Below are 16,148 nucleotides of genomic sequence, written 5' to 3' on the forward strand. Positions count from 1 at the left end.
ACACAATTTAATTTTTTTTTTTTTTACATCCATACAAAAATTTTTGAATTTCAAATCATTCATTTTTTTATTTCAAGACGCGAAATCTAAAAAAAATTTTCGAGTACGTGAAATTAGTACACTATATTAATATATATATATTTGTTATAAATTCGAATTAATATATATTTTAAATGAGTATATGAGAAATGTAGACTATGAAAATTTTATTTTCTTAGGTGGGATTTTTATTTTTTTATTCAAAAAAAAAAAAAATAATTATCTATTAAAATTCTACTGGAGGTCCGTTTTACCCACTGTCATATTTATGCTCAGTAAAAAAAAATTAAATAAATAAATTTGAAAATTTTGACGTTTCAAAATAATATCGAGAACTGCTTCAGACTCAAACTAATGAATAGTAGACTCCGGCAGTTAAAAAAAAAACACTGATCAGTTTAAAAATTCTAATAAATTTTGGACTAATAATTATTGTTGTGTATATTTATTATTTATATTTATGTAGACTTTACTTATTCAATAATATATAGATTTACTAGAGTACGGATTGTTGACTTGATAGAGAGATAATTATTATTATTTTTATTCCGTGGACGTCTCTCAATATCAATTGCGTTCATTACAAAGACAAGACTTGATAATTTTTTAAATTTAAATATTAAATTAATTTTTAAAAACTCGCGCCTAAAATAATTTAAATTATTAAAATAAAATGAGAGTAATGTTTAAAAATTTTTTTTTTAAATTACAATTTTTAAAAATAAAATATTTACAATTTTTATTTTATTTTCTGATGTTGCCATTTAATTTTAAAATAATTTCATATTTTACTGGCAACAAAAATAAAAATTCCCAATAGAATAAAATAAATTTTAAAAATTCCTAAAAAAAAAACAGTTTCCAAAAAATAAAAATTTGTTCACATAAAATTGGCAGTATCTTTAATAGGGTGGCCCAAAAAAACCGACTATTTTTTTTTTTCGAGTCTCTAACGAAAATTTTTTGGTTTAAGATGTTGTAAGAAGCCTCTCCAAAAATCAGCTCGATAAAAATTTTTCAAGAGGTCGCTCACAAATTTTGAAAATATCAAAAATGATTGGAATTAGGATTTTTTGTTTCTGAATTTTTTCTTCCTCGTGGCAGCAATATTTTATATCTGTAAAATTATGACTATGCTGAAAATTTCAGCCCAATATTTAAATATTTAAACGGCGCTCAAAAATTTTGAATATTAACTGATAATGTGTAACTAATACTTTGAATTAGTTTTTGTATTTTTTTATAACTCAATTACTGTCATTTCACTTAAATATAACTTTTGCATAACCGAAAATATACAGGGCAGTCTTAAACAATAAAATTGGGTAAGTTTTGAATCAGCAAAAAAACCCAAAAATTGAATTAAAAAATAAAAAAGTATGTAAATAACTTATTATTTATATTTCTCGGGTTGTATTTTTATTCATTATGATACAAATTGATGGTAAAAAAATTGAGAAGGTTTATTATTAACATTCAAGGGTCGCTCGAAAACGTCCAAGAGACAGTACTCGGAAACATTCAAAATTCTTGAGCGACGTTTAAATATTTTAATTTTGAGCTGAAATTTTCAGCGTAGTCATGATTTCATAAATATAAACTATAGCTGCCACGAGAAAGAAGAGATTTAGAACAAAAAAATCCTAATTTCGATGATTTTTGATATTTTCAAAATTCGTGAGCGACCTCTTGAAAATTTTTTATCGAGCTGATTTTTGGAGAGGCGTCTTGGAACATCTTAAACCATCAAATTTTCATTAGAGACTCGAAAAAAAAAAATAGTCGGTTTTTTTGGGCCACCCTAATCTTTAAGTAGTTATCCACTATCACAAAAAATATTATGCATTTAAATTACCAACATTGTCTTTGTAATTAAAAAATTTCAACCAATTATTACTACACTTGTTACTCATATATTTATATATATATATATATATATATATATATATATATATATATAAATGACCTAGTGTAACAACATAGCACCTAGGGTATTTGTACTTTTGCATTAACTTTGCATTATAAAATAAAAAAAACCATAAATTAAATCTATAAATTACTCGGATAATTACCAATTACGATAATTTACAATAAAAATTGACAAGAAAAAATTTTTTTATATACAAAATAAAAAATAATTAATAAATCAAAAGCAATTAAAACTACTCTACCAACTAAACTCCATTACATATATATATGTATATATATTTAAAATATACAAATAAAAATTTAAAACACTTACGCATTTAATAATCAATTACTCTAGTGACACATCAGTGTCATTAATTAAATCTTAATAATTTATAATAATAATAATAATATTTCTAAAAATCTAATTATCATACAGTATCTACAAAATTTTTTTAAACTCGAAATAAAAAATTACCACAAACTGCATTAATTAATTAATTAATTTTTCTTTAAAATTTTTTTTCAAAGGCGTTTACTATTTTAATTATCACATTAACCAATACAATTATTTAAATAAATAAAACAGTAATATAATTAATAATAATTATTACTTAAAATATATTTATTATCAGTGCTAGCTTATCTGGCCAAATGATAAGCGTAACAATGTAATGAGCAGTTGTTCATTTTTAATTCGAGTTAATTATCATAATTATTTACAAATTTATTATTATTTATTACCACTACTATTATTATTATTATTATTAATCCTTTGACGGACAATTATTATCCGTAATTACACCAGATTCAGGCTCCTTATCAATTAATTCATTAGCATCTGGATTATTATCAGTACTGTCGACAACAACATTATTACCCTCATTATTATTATCTAATTTATTATTAATATCATTACAATCATCAACCGTTGATTTATTACTGTGATTCTGATTATTTAATTCATCTTTCAAACGTTTTATTTCTCTTAGATCATTACGTCGCTGTATTAATAATTTTTTAAACTCATCATTTAATTTTTTAGTCAATGCTATAACATCTTGAGGTACTTTTAGAATCATCAAACGTTCTTCCAAATCAATGAGAGCATTTGCTGGATCGAAATCATCCGATGGCGACAGCGACAAACTCGAAGCTGATGAATATTCCACAGGATCTGGTGATTCATTTTGCGGATCGACGTTTACTGTTGATGATGTTACGGCACTAGTTTCTTCTTCGTCTATTTTTTTGCATTCTTCAGCTTTGTCATCATCATCAGCATCACCATCACGATTGTCATCGTCGTTATTAACAGCAACGTTATCATTAGCGTTAGCACTGACATTGACAACGACATTGTCATCAGTATCAAGTGGGTCTGGTGTAGACGAACGTGACTGATAATCAACATCTTGGTCAGGTAACGGCGACGAGGGTTTTTCTAATTTAATTACCACAGTGTCCAGTTTAACATCCGGACTAAGAGATCGTTGGTGTCTGCTCTTTTCATGGTAACGACGAGGTCCCACTGCTGATGATAATCCCGGAGGCACGGGTGTTATTGATGGGGTTGGTACAGGTGCCAAGGCAACGTTCGGCTGATAATGCGGCTCGAATCGCTCGCAATCGGATAATGGAACCACTCGCTCTGGATGCTGTAGAACTGGAGGACCGCGACTTAAATACGCAGGCACCAGCGGTGAGCTGATAAAATTAATTTATTGTATTTACATTAGTAAGAAAAAAAATGAATAGGTGGATAATTGAAATATAAATAAATAGATTGATAAAAAACTTACTTATCTCTGTGTTTACATGAAGCAGCAGCAGCAGCATTCCAAGGTCTAAATGCCGATGCACCACGTGCTGCTAATTCAAAAACAGCCCACTGCATTAAATAGGGATCACCATCAGCACCAGCTGCTGTTACTGGATACATCAGAGCATTATTGCTGGCATATATTCCAGTACAATCCTCACGATTCAATTCTTTCTTCATACGTTTAGGCAATTTTTCGATTTCATGCCTTATCTGAAATATTTAATTTAAATTTATTTATTTATTATAAATAATTTATTATATTAATCATCGGTGATACAGAAAATTTTCGTAGAAAATATAGTACGGAATGTGGCTCTGCACATACTACTACTTTACTCAACCTCAACTATATATTACACTTGAATAAGCTCTTTGGAGAAATCTATTTATAAAAAAGTAAAATTGGCAATTTGGCAACGAATATTTTTATGCTTTGACTCTAGGTAATTCATTCAGGTATATGTATTAATAATAATAGTAATATTTCATTCTTTTACTGATAATATATCGGCATACTAATTACATACTCTGATATTTATAGATTTTTTAAATTACGGGCGTAAAGTAAAAAATTTTTTAAACAGAAACTGGATATTTATGATAATAAATAATTTATATATTTATTGAAGAAGGAAAATTAAAGGGACGAGTTATTATTAACTTGGAGTCCTGTGGAATTTGACAATTAATTTTTTGCGGTGAATTTACTGGTGACTTATTGATTTTAAGTCGGATTCTAGTTTAGAGCTTGAAAAAATAGTTGACTTGAAACTCGTGCCAAGAAATTGTTTCATAATAATTAAAGAAAAATTTAATGATTCATTATTTGTTTTTTTTAGAATTACTAAATATATCGGAAAGTGCAGTCGATTAATTTTTTTACTTAAAAAAATCAAACATAATTTTTTTTTAATCCATTACTTTGATTAAAACTTTGAATTCCGGCTTAAATATCAAAGATACAAAAAAAATCAATCAATAAATTTTTGTAGGAAATTAAATTCTCTACAAAAATGATATCTATCAATTTTCTTATAAATCCAATACTTTTAACAGAATTTTAATTTTAACTCCGAGCTCCATTTCATCGAAAAATTTTTTCAGCCATTAATTAAATTAATCAAAATTCTGGCTTAATTATCAAAGATAAAAAAAAAATCAATCAATAAATTTTTGTAGGAAATTTAATTTTCTACAAAAAAGGTCTCTTTCAATTTTCCAATACTTTTAACAGAATTTTAATTTTAACTCCGAGCTCCATTTCATCTAAAACTTTTTTTCAGTCATTAATTGAATAAATTAAAATTCTGGCTTAATTATCAAAGATTCAAAAAAAATCAATCAATAAATTTTTATAGGAAATTGAATTCTCTACAAAAATGGTCTCTGTCAATTTTCTCATAAATCTAATACATTAAACAAAAATTTAATTTTAACTCCGAACTTCATTTCATCTAAAAAATTTTTTCAGTCACTAATTAAATAAATTAAAATTCTTTCTTAATTATCACAGATACAAAAAAAATTAATCAATAAATTTTTGTAGGAAATTAAATTCTCTACAAAAAAAGTCCTTATAAATTTTCTCATAAATCCAATAGTTTACCCAGAATTTTAATTTTAATTCCGAACTCCATTTCATCTAAAATTTTCATCAGTCACTAATCAAATAAATTAAAATTCCGGCTTAATTATCACAGATACAAAAAAAATCAATCAATAACTTTTTATCGGAAATTAAATTCTCTACAAAAAATGTCCTCATAAATTTTAAAAAAAACCCACTAGTTTAGTCGTTAGAAATTTTTAAAGTCATAAAACTTGTTATCAATAAAAATTTCTCAATCAAAAGTTTAAATCAGCCACAAAATTCTACAAGCCAACGAAATCTTATAAAAAAAAGATAATTACCTCAGGTGCTTTTCTCTTGTTATAATTTGGCACCGGATATCTATCCTTCAAATTTCGAAACAAACTAACAACTTTAGTGTAATGCGGCTGATCACGTGATAACAATAAATAAGAACGCCAGTTAGTTGAGTCAAATCCCCAGTGACACGTGCGATTTTCCAAAGGCCGGTGTGCATGTCTAACAAATCTCTGTGGTGAAAACTGACAGCCACACTCAAGACACTCAATACACGCCGAGTCTTCAGAGTCAAATAAGTCTGCGTCAAATATTCCCTTGCACTTACCAAAGCACTCGTGGTAAACTTTAAATCTAACTATCGAGTCATCCAGCATCAGTTCTTCCTTCTTCAGCAAATCCTTGTCATCCCGATGCTGGTGCTTCAGATGCTGGATGTCATCCGGATGAATCAGTCCCAGTTCCCGTGTTTCAGTGCGCAGCAGCAGCGCACTCACCAGCCGCTCAGCATCTGTCTGCGTAATAAGTCCGCAGGATGGTGCATTCCTGGGCAAAATTCCCGATAGTTTCAGCTCCTCCAGCTGATCGTGGGTGCACCTCGAGCAGTAAATCTGCAACTCATCACATACCTGGTTTATCTGCTGCAGGGAAAAATCCTGCAGCACCGTGTTCAGTATCTGGGGCAAACAGAGCCTGCGTTCCCCGCCAACGACAAAACACGAAATTCTCTCATTCTCCAGCAGAGTTTCGCATCTTTCAGAGCAGCTCTGGTCAGGAGCTGTGAGAATCGGTATCTGGAACTCGAGCTCTCGCTTGTCATTTATTATCTTGCCTCTGTCTATCTGGGGATCCTCGTCGGAGTCGTCGTGCTGGAGCCGCTCAATAGGTTCCCGTATTATCGGCAACTCTTTGCCTTTGTCTTTATCATGATCACTGCAAGTATCGATAATACAATTAGTACGTAGGGAGGAAAAATTAAACTGTTCTTGTAGCAGACCCTTGCAGTCCATCCCCAGCAGGGCTGAACTAGGACCCTGCAGACTTTTAACAGCAGATAACTGATATGTCTTCAACACTGTCTTCAACTGGGGACTGTACGACTGGTTGTTGTGACCTGGCAATAATGTCTCCATTATGACTGTTATTTTATTTAAATTTAAATTAAAATTAAAATTCAAATAAATAAACAAATAAACAATTCACTTTTTAGGTTAAAATCTATCAGCACATTGACCAACAGAAATATCTTTTTAAATAAATAATAACATCCAGATGAACCCGGTCCATCATCGTATTAAAATCACCTCAAACTGGTAAAATATATTTTTATAAATAAAATAATAATATCCACCCGCGACACTTTTATGTTTTTCAGGCATCAAATATTTAGTTCGGGTCCAAGATGAAACGGCGCACCAGCCAAATAAAACCCCGTTGCGCACCGCATATAACTATCACCAAAAAACCTATTCCGCTATTTTTTTGCTTTTGTTGTATATATCAGTAGCAGTGGCAGTACCTAGCGATGTAGCCACAGCCTACAGCTAAGAGGAGAGACAGAAACTGAGGGAGAGACAGAGGGAGAGACAGAGCTGGTGAGTTGAGAGCAGAGCTTCAGCAACTTGTGTATGTCCTCGTAAGTGTTGAGTTAAATATGTGTTGGTTGTTAGTTATAACCTCGTGTGTTGTTGAGTATGAGAGAGCAGAGACAGAGTCGGAGGCAGAGGCAGATAGCTCTTGAGGATGTATAAAATGAGAGAGCAGAGGTAAGGCCCCCGCCTCTTGGTGGCTCTTTTGAGGCTACACCAGTGCCACAACACAAGGCTCGGTCATGGGTACAGGTCGGTGGCCTGTACGCTTCTTCTTCTTCTTCTTCTTCTTCTTCTTCTTCTTCTTCTTTTAGCTTCTTTACTTATTCCTATTGGATTTACTCCTTTAGGTTCTCAGTCTGATTATTAACTTCTCTGCATTCGCCTTCGCAATAACCTTTTCCTTTTGCTTCTGCTACATCACTCATTGACAACTATTAACTCTATCAACTGACACAATAATAACAATAACAGTAATTACATTGACATGGGCTCCTGCCCATTACCATCTCTAATTATATCATTCCATTTTTATATTTATTATAATAATAATATTTATTTTATTTCAGATTCACATGAGACGCAACTGAGTCTGTCTAAAAAATGACAATTGTCTTTGAGGGAAACACTTACGCGTACGTAGCCCGTTTAAAAAAATATAATATTTATTAAATAAGTATATTGCATGCCTTAAGCGCGAATGCGCGTAGGTATGGTTTACTGTTGCTTGAAAATGAAAATCCCAATTTCGTCACGTTAAATTTAATCTTACAGTCTGAATATTCGTTAAAATGTAAAAATAATCACTCTGTCAGATAAAAAAATTATTACGGAATTAATTAAAAGTAATTTCAAGTTGATTAATTAATGTTTTTATCACAAAAATTGATTTTTAACCATTATGTTAATGTATTTTTCTTGGTTGTCTGGCGTTGTAAACACAAAAACTTTTCAACAACTTAATTTTATACCTAAATTTGTTTTTTTTTTGACAGATAAAACAAACCAGAATCACTGGTGATATCAGATTAGCACGACTTTTGAGCCAGACCGTTTACATGACATGCCGCGCCGGAATGGCGTATCGATCGTGTACGCATGACGACACACTAAACCACTACTCGTGGCTCCTCCACGCATATTTTGTCCGATTGTGAGAAATAAAGGATAAAAGAGAGTGTTCTGTACTGAGTAACAGAGTTTTAATGCCGAGAGAATAACGAAGAGTTGATAAGTTTAATAAACGTTGAACAGACAGGAGTAGGAACTGGTGGATGTAACAAATAAAAAAAACAACAAAGTTAAGCTGTGGAGTGTAGGAGCTAGTGCTGGCTGTACGCGACACCGTCGACGCACACCCGATAGCTACAGTCAGCTAAAGCGCGACTACACTAGTACTAGTCTGTAGTCTTGACTTGAGTATCTTCTAGCTGAGCTAGTGTGCCGATGCTACGATGTAATGCTAAAATATGTTGTGGTTGTGAGTTATAAAACGCACTACGCGCGCGCATATCATCGTTCAAACTGTACTTGAAATCCACTCACAGACTCACACTATCCTACATGTATGTGCGCCATCTACGAGGTTGATACCTTGCGCAGACAACTACCACTTATGTACCGTAATCTACAACAGGACGCACGCGCGCACTAGTAGTCGAGCCCTCGGGCTTATCTGTGTATGTGTTTCGCGACCTCGTTCAATGTATACGTCCCAGTCGTCGCGACGACGCCTCCTCCCGCACCAACGCGTCTACCCTAATCATCTACATACATATCCACATATATATACATATATATAGAGGAATATCTATGCATGTATGGATGAAAACTCCAATACTAGGGACAGTAACAGCAACGGGGAAATGGGATAGGATGCTATAGGCGCGACAAGAGGGGTCATATATTTTTTTTTTCCATGTGTATGTCTGTGTACGTCGACGTCGTCGTCGGTCGAACGTCTAGTCATGTGACCTTCCCGTCAAAATAGCCTGCGTACCCACACGCCGCGACCACTGACACGCACGAGTATCGCGTGTGTGTGGGTCTGTAAGTATGTGCACTTAAATAGGGAGCCGAGGCTTGGTTATTATAATTGAAGGGAAAATATTTATAAAAAATGAATAAGGGTGGATTTAATTATTGATCTGTTATGATATGTTGAGGTGGTATTTTAATTTGAAATATTACTGGGTCTTGATACGAGGCTCGGTGATAAAGTTACATTGGGGAGTAGGGAGCTGAAGCTGAGGGGTCTAGGGTATTGCGATACTAAGTTGAGTTGGTGTATAAAGTACTGGAGCAAAGAGGATGGGAGTAGAGAGGAGTAGAGAAGGAGAAGATGTAAAAGAACTGTACGCTTAGTTTCAATACCTTTACTTTACTTAACTTTAACTTGCATTTAGCTTACTGGCAGCGGCACTTTAAAGCACTCGGTTGCTAGTAAGAGTAGTCAAGGCAGCTGAGTAGAGTACAGAGCCGGTGGATATACAAGTAGAAAAGAGTTGAGCCCCGACGAGCAAACCCGACGCTGGATGCAAAATATCACGAATGCAACGCGCGCAATTTTACGATCGTCATGGAATGCACATTGTTCTCTCACTTCTGTACTTCCCTTGTCATAATTTTTTTTTTTTAATATATACGCGTAATTATTTTTTTTTTCTCTTCATACGCCTCTGCAGATGCTTTTACTACACATATTTTTTACGATGATAAAATATAAACTATTAAATAGTAAAAATAATATAATATGTATATTAGACTGATTCAAAAAAATCGACTAATTTTTTTTTTCTTCATTATATCGAAAATATTTTTGGAAATGACGTAAAAAAAATACTGTAAAAGTTTGAGCTCTTAATATTAATATTAACAACTGCCGCATCGCGATTTTCTATTTCCCGTTTAAATAACGTGGGAAAATTTATTTTTTGAGCTTTGGAATTTTGTAGCTCACGGTGGGACCAATACTTTTGAATATTCAAGACATATTCTTATGGGAAATTTGACGCTCTACAAAAAAGGTCTCTTATAATTTTTCGATATTTTTATTTCTTCAAAAGTAATTCGAAGTTAAAGTTATATTGACGATAAATTTTCACATTTTTGAAATTTTTTGACGCAACCATCAACTTTATCCGAAAATTTTAGAGGACATTTTTTGTAGAGCATTTTATTTCCTACAACTTATCTCTGAGAAAATTTTCGATATTTCTCATGAGTCGTAAGTTATTCGCAATTAACTGAAAATTTAATATAATTAATTTTAAACAACAAAATTTAGATTATTTAAGAAAATTTTCAGTTAATTGCAAATAACATACGACTTAAGTGAAATATCGAAAATTTTCTCTGAGATAAGTTGTAGGAAATAAAATGCTCTACAAAAAATGTCCTCTAAAATTTTCGGATAAAGTTTATGGTTGCGTCAAAAAATTTAAAAAATGTGAAAATTTATCGTCAATATAACTTTAACTTCGAATTACTTTTGAAGAAATAAAAATATCGAAAAATTATAAGAGACCTTTTTTGTAGAGCGTCAAATTTTCCATAAGAATAAGTCTTGAACATTCAAAAGAATTGGTCCCACCGTGAGCTACAAAATTCCAAAGCTTAAAAAATAAATTTTCCCATGTTATTTAAACGGGAAATAGAAAATCGCGATGCGGCAGTTGTTAATATTAATATTAAGAGCTCAAACTTTCACAGTATTTTTTTTTCGTCATTTCCAAAAATATTTTCGATATAATGAAGAAAAAAAAATTAGTCGATTTTTTTGAATCAGTCTAATGTATATAAAATATTTAAAATCTGCAGTATTGAGTTTATAATAGACAAATAAAAAATTAATTTTGCTGGTGTATTGATTTTACTATTAGTAATTCATCGAGTTTCAAATAAAATATTTTTAAATATTTATAAAAGGTTCAATAATTTTTAATTCACATCGTTCAGCTAATGGGTGATAAGTAATGAGAGACAAAAAAGTATTTTTAATTACATTTACGTATTTTACTGACGTTTGTAATATTTTATATATTCATATGTCGTAATGTATAATGGAACTGCAATAAAGATAATGAATAAAAAATAAGAATACGATTTTTTTTTTTAACTGAAAATATTTTTCGATCCCCCTCCGCTCCGAGTGGTCAATGTGATTTAGTTTTAAGATTTATTTAAATAGAACGTCGAGTTGATAAATAAAATGAAAAAAAAATTTTTATTAGTTAATAAAAAATAGAGGCCGAGGTCATTACCCCATAATTGATAATATTGTAAATATGATAACATTTAAATGCGTAATTGTTATTTCAATTTGTGTTTATACATTTTACACATGTATGAAACTGTCATATATATATTAATATAATAATATTTAAGCCAATGGCCTCAAATTACTGGTTAATTATTTAAGTGATTAAATTATTTAGCCGTTAGATTGATTTATTATTTTTTAAACGTACAATTAGTCGATAGAAAATGAACATATATATAGACAGATATATGTGAAATTATACCTGCAGTAATAATAATAATGGTACTGGTAAAATGTGTATAGTTTATTATTTAAATACAAGTCAGATTAGATATGCAAATAGTGTGATAAGAATTATTAATAATGTCAATTTTAAAATTATCGATTGCGTCTTTTAATAAATTTTTATCAATGAATATTACATATATACAAATATATCTTTAAATTACTCGGAGTATAAATAAATAATAATAATCATTTTATTTTATTTAAATAATCAGTATTCATTTTATTTATTATTTATTAAAATAATTCAATTATTGCGTATATTTAATAAAAAATAGTTTATAAAATAATAGGTGTTAATATTTAATTAGATTATTTGATGTTTCGTATATCAAACACCTGAGCAAAATAAAAAGAAAAAAAAACTAACATGTTATTTGAAACATTGTTAGGATACAAACGAGCACGTGTATCATTTTAGAAACTAGATTTACAAATAACGCGTTTTATATTTTTTAAATGGACAAAAATATGGATACTAGTGGTCGTTAAAAATTAAATTTTCTCAGGCGCCTCATAAAAAGCTTCTTTTTAGTGAAAAAATACCTGGGGAGTTTTTTTTTTTTTTTTTTAAGTAAAAAGAACTCGCGCCGCGGGACGATCAGAGTTCATTTTTCGATACAATCGCGTTTTTTTTAAATATCTCATGAAATTTGCAGATTAAAGGAAAAAATCATAGGAACAATTTTGTAGGAAATTAAATTCTTGACAAAAAAGGTCATATTCATTTTTTTTATAAGATGTGTATTTATGAAGATATTTTAAAAAAACTTTTTTAGATCTTATGAATGGAGCATTTTAAGGATTACAAATTTTGAAAATGTTATTTTTCTAAGTATATAGAAACTATAATAGGCATTAATGGTTGATATGTTACGAGTTACGAAGCTGTCTATATTTAAGAAAAAACTTTATTTTTAACATTCGTTATCCTTAAAATGCTCAATTCATCAGATCTAAAAAAGTTTTTTTAAAATATCTTCATAAATACACATTTTATAAAAAAAATGAACATGACCTTTTTTGTCAAGAATTTAATTTCCTACAAAATTGTACCTATGATTTTTTCCTTTAATCTGCATATTTCATGAGATATTTAAAAAAAACCGCGTGTTCTTTTTACTTAAAACGAAAAAATCAAACTCTCCACGAATTTTTCACTAAAAAAAAAATTTTTATGGGGCGTCTGAGAAAATTTAATTTTTAACGACCACCCTAGTATACATATATGTGTGCCTTGAAATTATTATCTGCAAAAGTTTTTAAAATTTTATATCTCTTAAAAGCTAAGAGATTATTATCAAGTCAAAAAAATATATCAAGTCCTGAGAAGTCAAATTTATCAGGTTTTATATAAAAATTATTGACTTATAATTTTAGGCAGGAAATTTTCATGGGAATAAAAAATCGCTTTTTAAAGTTATTTAGAAAATTAAAATAAAATTATCGCGTTTTAGGAAGAAATGATTTTTGTTGCTGTGAAAATTTTCGGCTCAAAGTTTTAAAAAATCTTGATAATTTTTCTATAAAATTAGACTTCTCTGGACTTAATATAAATTTATGTTGACTTGATATAATAGTTTTTAAGAGAAAATAATATTTAAAATCTGTAGGAATTATTTAAAATGTCAGATAAAAATTTTCACAAGGGATGACTGACTATTATTATTATTTATATTTTTTGTTGAACTTTTGGCAAACTCTTGCGGTAAAATATAACCAGAGACAGATGTAGATGAGTATAAGGTATAAGATAAAGCATGTTTCTTATTCTGGTAAGTGCGTATGGTTTATAAGCAAACGATTCGTCGTCGTGACCGTCTTCGGAGTTTGGATTTTATACATAGAGTAGAATGATGTGTGTATATAAATATACACACATCATAGTAGATAGTTAGCAAGTTTAAGAAACCAAGACTAACACCAACAAGTTAAATGTTAAGTTAAGAGAGTGACATCGGGTGAACCCCAAGTCATATCGAAGCTGCAAATTCTCTACCTAAAATTGTCACACTACACTCAATGTGACTCATTCAGACTAAAACATTACGTCTTTAATCTTCAATTGTATATAAATATTCTTGTTGACTTTGGTAATTTATTTCATTTATTTTATTATTCATTCAAAATTTTATTTACACTTTTAATATCAAAAAAACATTTAAGGGGGATAGCCACTGTGAGGATCGAAAAAATAGGAGATTTTCGGGAAATTTTTTGACTGGAATAATAAAGGAATTTGGGGATCGGGTTTTTTTTGTTTTATAAAGTATACATTGAAGATAATTCTCATAAATTTTCATTTAAAAATATCATGTTGTTACAAAGTTATAAGCATTTTTGTGGAGCAACAAAAAAATTTCCCCCACCACGGTGTCATCTCTAACTCAAAAACGGATTATCAGAAACAAAAAAACCAAACGGCGTTGTAATCTGTATGCATGTGGTTATCGTTCCACGTAGAGGATTTTGAAAATTTGGATTTGAAAAAAAACGGCGACATATTAAAAATTTTTTCGTTATTTTTTCTCATTTTTTTGGATTCAAACAGCTCTAAAAAATCTTAAAAATCAAAATTTTCAAAATCCCCTACGTGCAACTTTAGCTACTGAATAGACGAATACGGCAAAAAAAAAAGTTGCGAATCGGTTGATATTTATGCAAATTACAGATGCCACCAGTTCAAAAAAAGTAGTTTCGAGAAAAATGCGTTCAAAGTTTTTAGTCGATGCAGCGGTCAGTTGACGCGCTGTCACAAAAATGACTATAACTTTAAAAATATTCGGAATTTTCATATAAAACTTTAGATACATATTTTTGAACACATACACTTTGATTTAATAAAAAAAAAAAAAATTTTTTTTTGAAATTACACAGTGGCTATCCCCCTTTAATAAAACGCTGATAATATTTAACGCATGTTTTTCTCAATTACAAAATCAGTAAATAAAAATGTTTACCAATTGATAATCAAATTTTTTTTTTCATTATTACCATATCGTTATCATTGTTTTGTGTTTTAGCACTCGAGTGTATCGTTTTTATATACAAATACTTATTAATGACAAAGAGAGAGCTTGTTGACGTTAATATATATGAATACTTATATATAATTTTCTTATAGACTCTAACTAATATATTTATTTAACAATTTATCAAAAAGCAAATGATCATAAACTACCCTGATTAAACATCTGAATTCGACCGAATTAAAAATTTGAATTTGAATTAAACAGAATAAAACCGATTTAAAAATTTCAAATTCGTTTTAATTCTGATTAATTCGAAAATAATTCTCTAATTTCTGGTTCTGAATCCGAATTAAACTGAATTAAAACGAATTTGAAATTTTTCAATCGGTTTTATTCTGTTTAATTCAAATTCAAATTTTCAATTCAGTTAAATTCTGTTTTGCAGAATTCAACAGAATATAACAGAATTAAAATTTTTAATTCGCTCTAATTCAGTTGTTTAATCAGGGTAATTATTTAAAAAATGGCGGTAATTATAATTAAATGATGGATGTATGCAAGCCAGTATGCACATAGACAAAAAGTAGTACGTATGTCAAAAATGGATAAAGAATAACCGTGCGTAGTCGATATGTATTAATATGTAAATAAATATATATAGTATTGGTATGCGACACAGGCAAAATATGTATATCTTGATCGGCTGAGAGTTTTGCATTTACGTTACGTGTCGCAATTATACAGTCGGCAAACATTGTTTATTTGCATACTATTTATTTTTTATCTATTTTTATTTTTTTGCTGCACAGTGCAACGTGCAACAATAACTTATTGCTATATAACATCAGACATTACCGATTAGAAATCGTAAGATCGTAGGATTTGTTGTTGCTTCCGCCTACTAATTTAATATATTCTTTAAATTATGTCATATCACCATCGCAATTACTACTTATTGTCTTTAGATATATTTATTAAGCATATGATGATTAATTTGTGTCATCAATTATTTATCATTTTTTAAAATTTAAAAACATCAGTGACATAAACTCAGCTGCCCAATTTTAAAACACAGTAAGTGCACTGTTAAAAATAATTTGAAAATTACAATACAAAAGGAATTTAATTTTGATAACTAGATATTTGAATTGTATTTTCAATGAAAAAAGATTTAAATTTAATATACGTAATTTTATAATCAAGCTGGTGTTCAAAATTAAGAAAAAAAATATGAATTTTAATAAACGTAGGGGAGGGTGGGGCAGAGCGGCCCCCCTGAAATTTTGATAAAAAAAAATATTTTTTTTTTCGACTAATTACTATAAATTTGATATGTTTGCGCATTTTTACCCCTACGCATGACATTTGGGGCAAAATGAACAAGCCAAAAATTTTGAAAAAG

General features: G+C 29.8%; 1 protein-coding gene and 1 long non-coding RNA gene across 2 annotated transcripts; one reads left to right on the forward strand and one right to left on the reverse strand.

Moving 5' to 3' along the window:
• Window positions 1-243: 243 nt before the first annotated feature.
• LOC130674318 (ski oncogene) lies at window positions 244-6,997 on the reverse strand. The gene is made up of 3 exons (XM_057479613.1): window positions 5,684-6,997; window positions 3,750-3,982; window positions 244-3,654 (listed from the first exon to the last, which is right to left on the reverse strand). The coding sequence occupies exons 1-3, from the start codon at window positions 6,770-6,772 to the stop codon at window positions 2,715-2,717; spliced, it is 2,262 nt and encodes a 753-aa protein (XP_057335596.1). The 5' UTR covers window positions 6,773-6,997; the 3' UTR covers window positions 244-2,714.
• Window positions 6,998-7,566: 569 nt separating this feature from the next.
• LOC130674319 (uncharacterized) lies at window positions 7,567-11,294 on the forward strand. Its single transcript, XR_008991022.1, has 3 exons — window positions 7,567-7,701; window positions 7,798-7,863; window positions 8,224-11,294. It is a non-coding gene; the product is annotated as an uncharacterized LOC130674319 (long non-coding RNA).
• The last annotated feature ends 4,854 nt before the right edge of the window (window positions 11,295-16,148 follow it).

The sequence above is a fragment of the Microplitis mediator genome, chromosome 9 (genome assembly GCF_029852145.1).
Source record: "Microplitis mediator isolate UGA2020A chromosome 9, iyMicMedi2.1, whole genome shotgun sequence".
NCBI classification, from domain to species: Eukaryota; Metazoa; Arthropoda; class Insecta; order Hymenoptera; family Braconidae; genus Microplitis; species Microplitis mediator.

What these genes read in the sequence shown, in the direction of transcription:
- LOC130674318 (XM_057479613.1), bottom strand. Translation starts at nt 6,772, where the DNA reads ATGGAGACATTATTGCCAGGTCACAACAACCAGTCGTACAGTCCCCAG. An exon ending in ACAAGAGAAAAGCACCTGAG is followed by an intron (nt 3,983 to 5,683) that starts GTAATTATCTTT and finishes TAAATATTTCAG; the next exon opens with ATAAGGCATGAAATCGAAAA. An exon ending in TCATGTAAACACAGAGATAA is followed by an intron (nt 3,655 to 3,749) that starts GTAAGTTTTTTA and finishes TAATTTTATCAG; the next exon opens with CTCACCGCTGGTGCCTGCGT.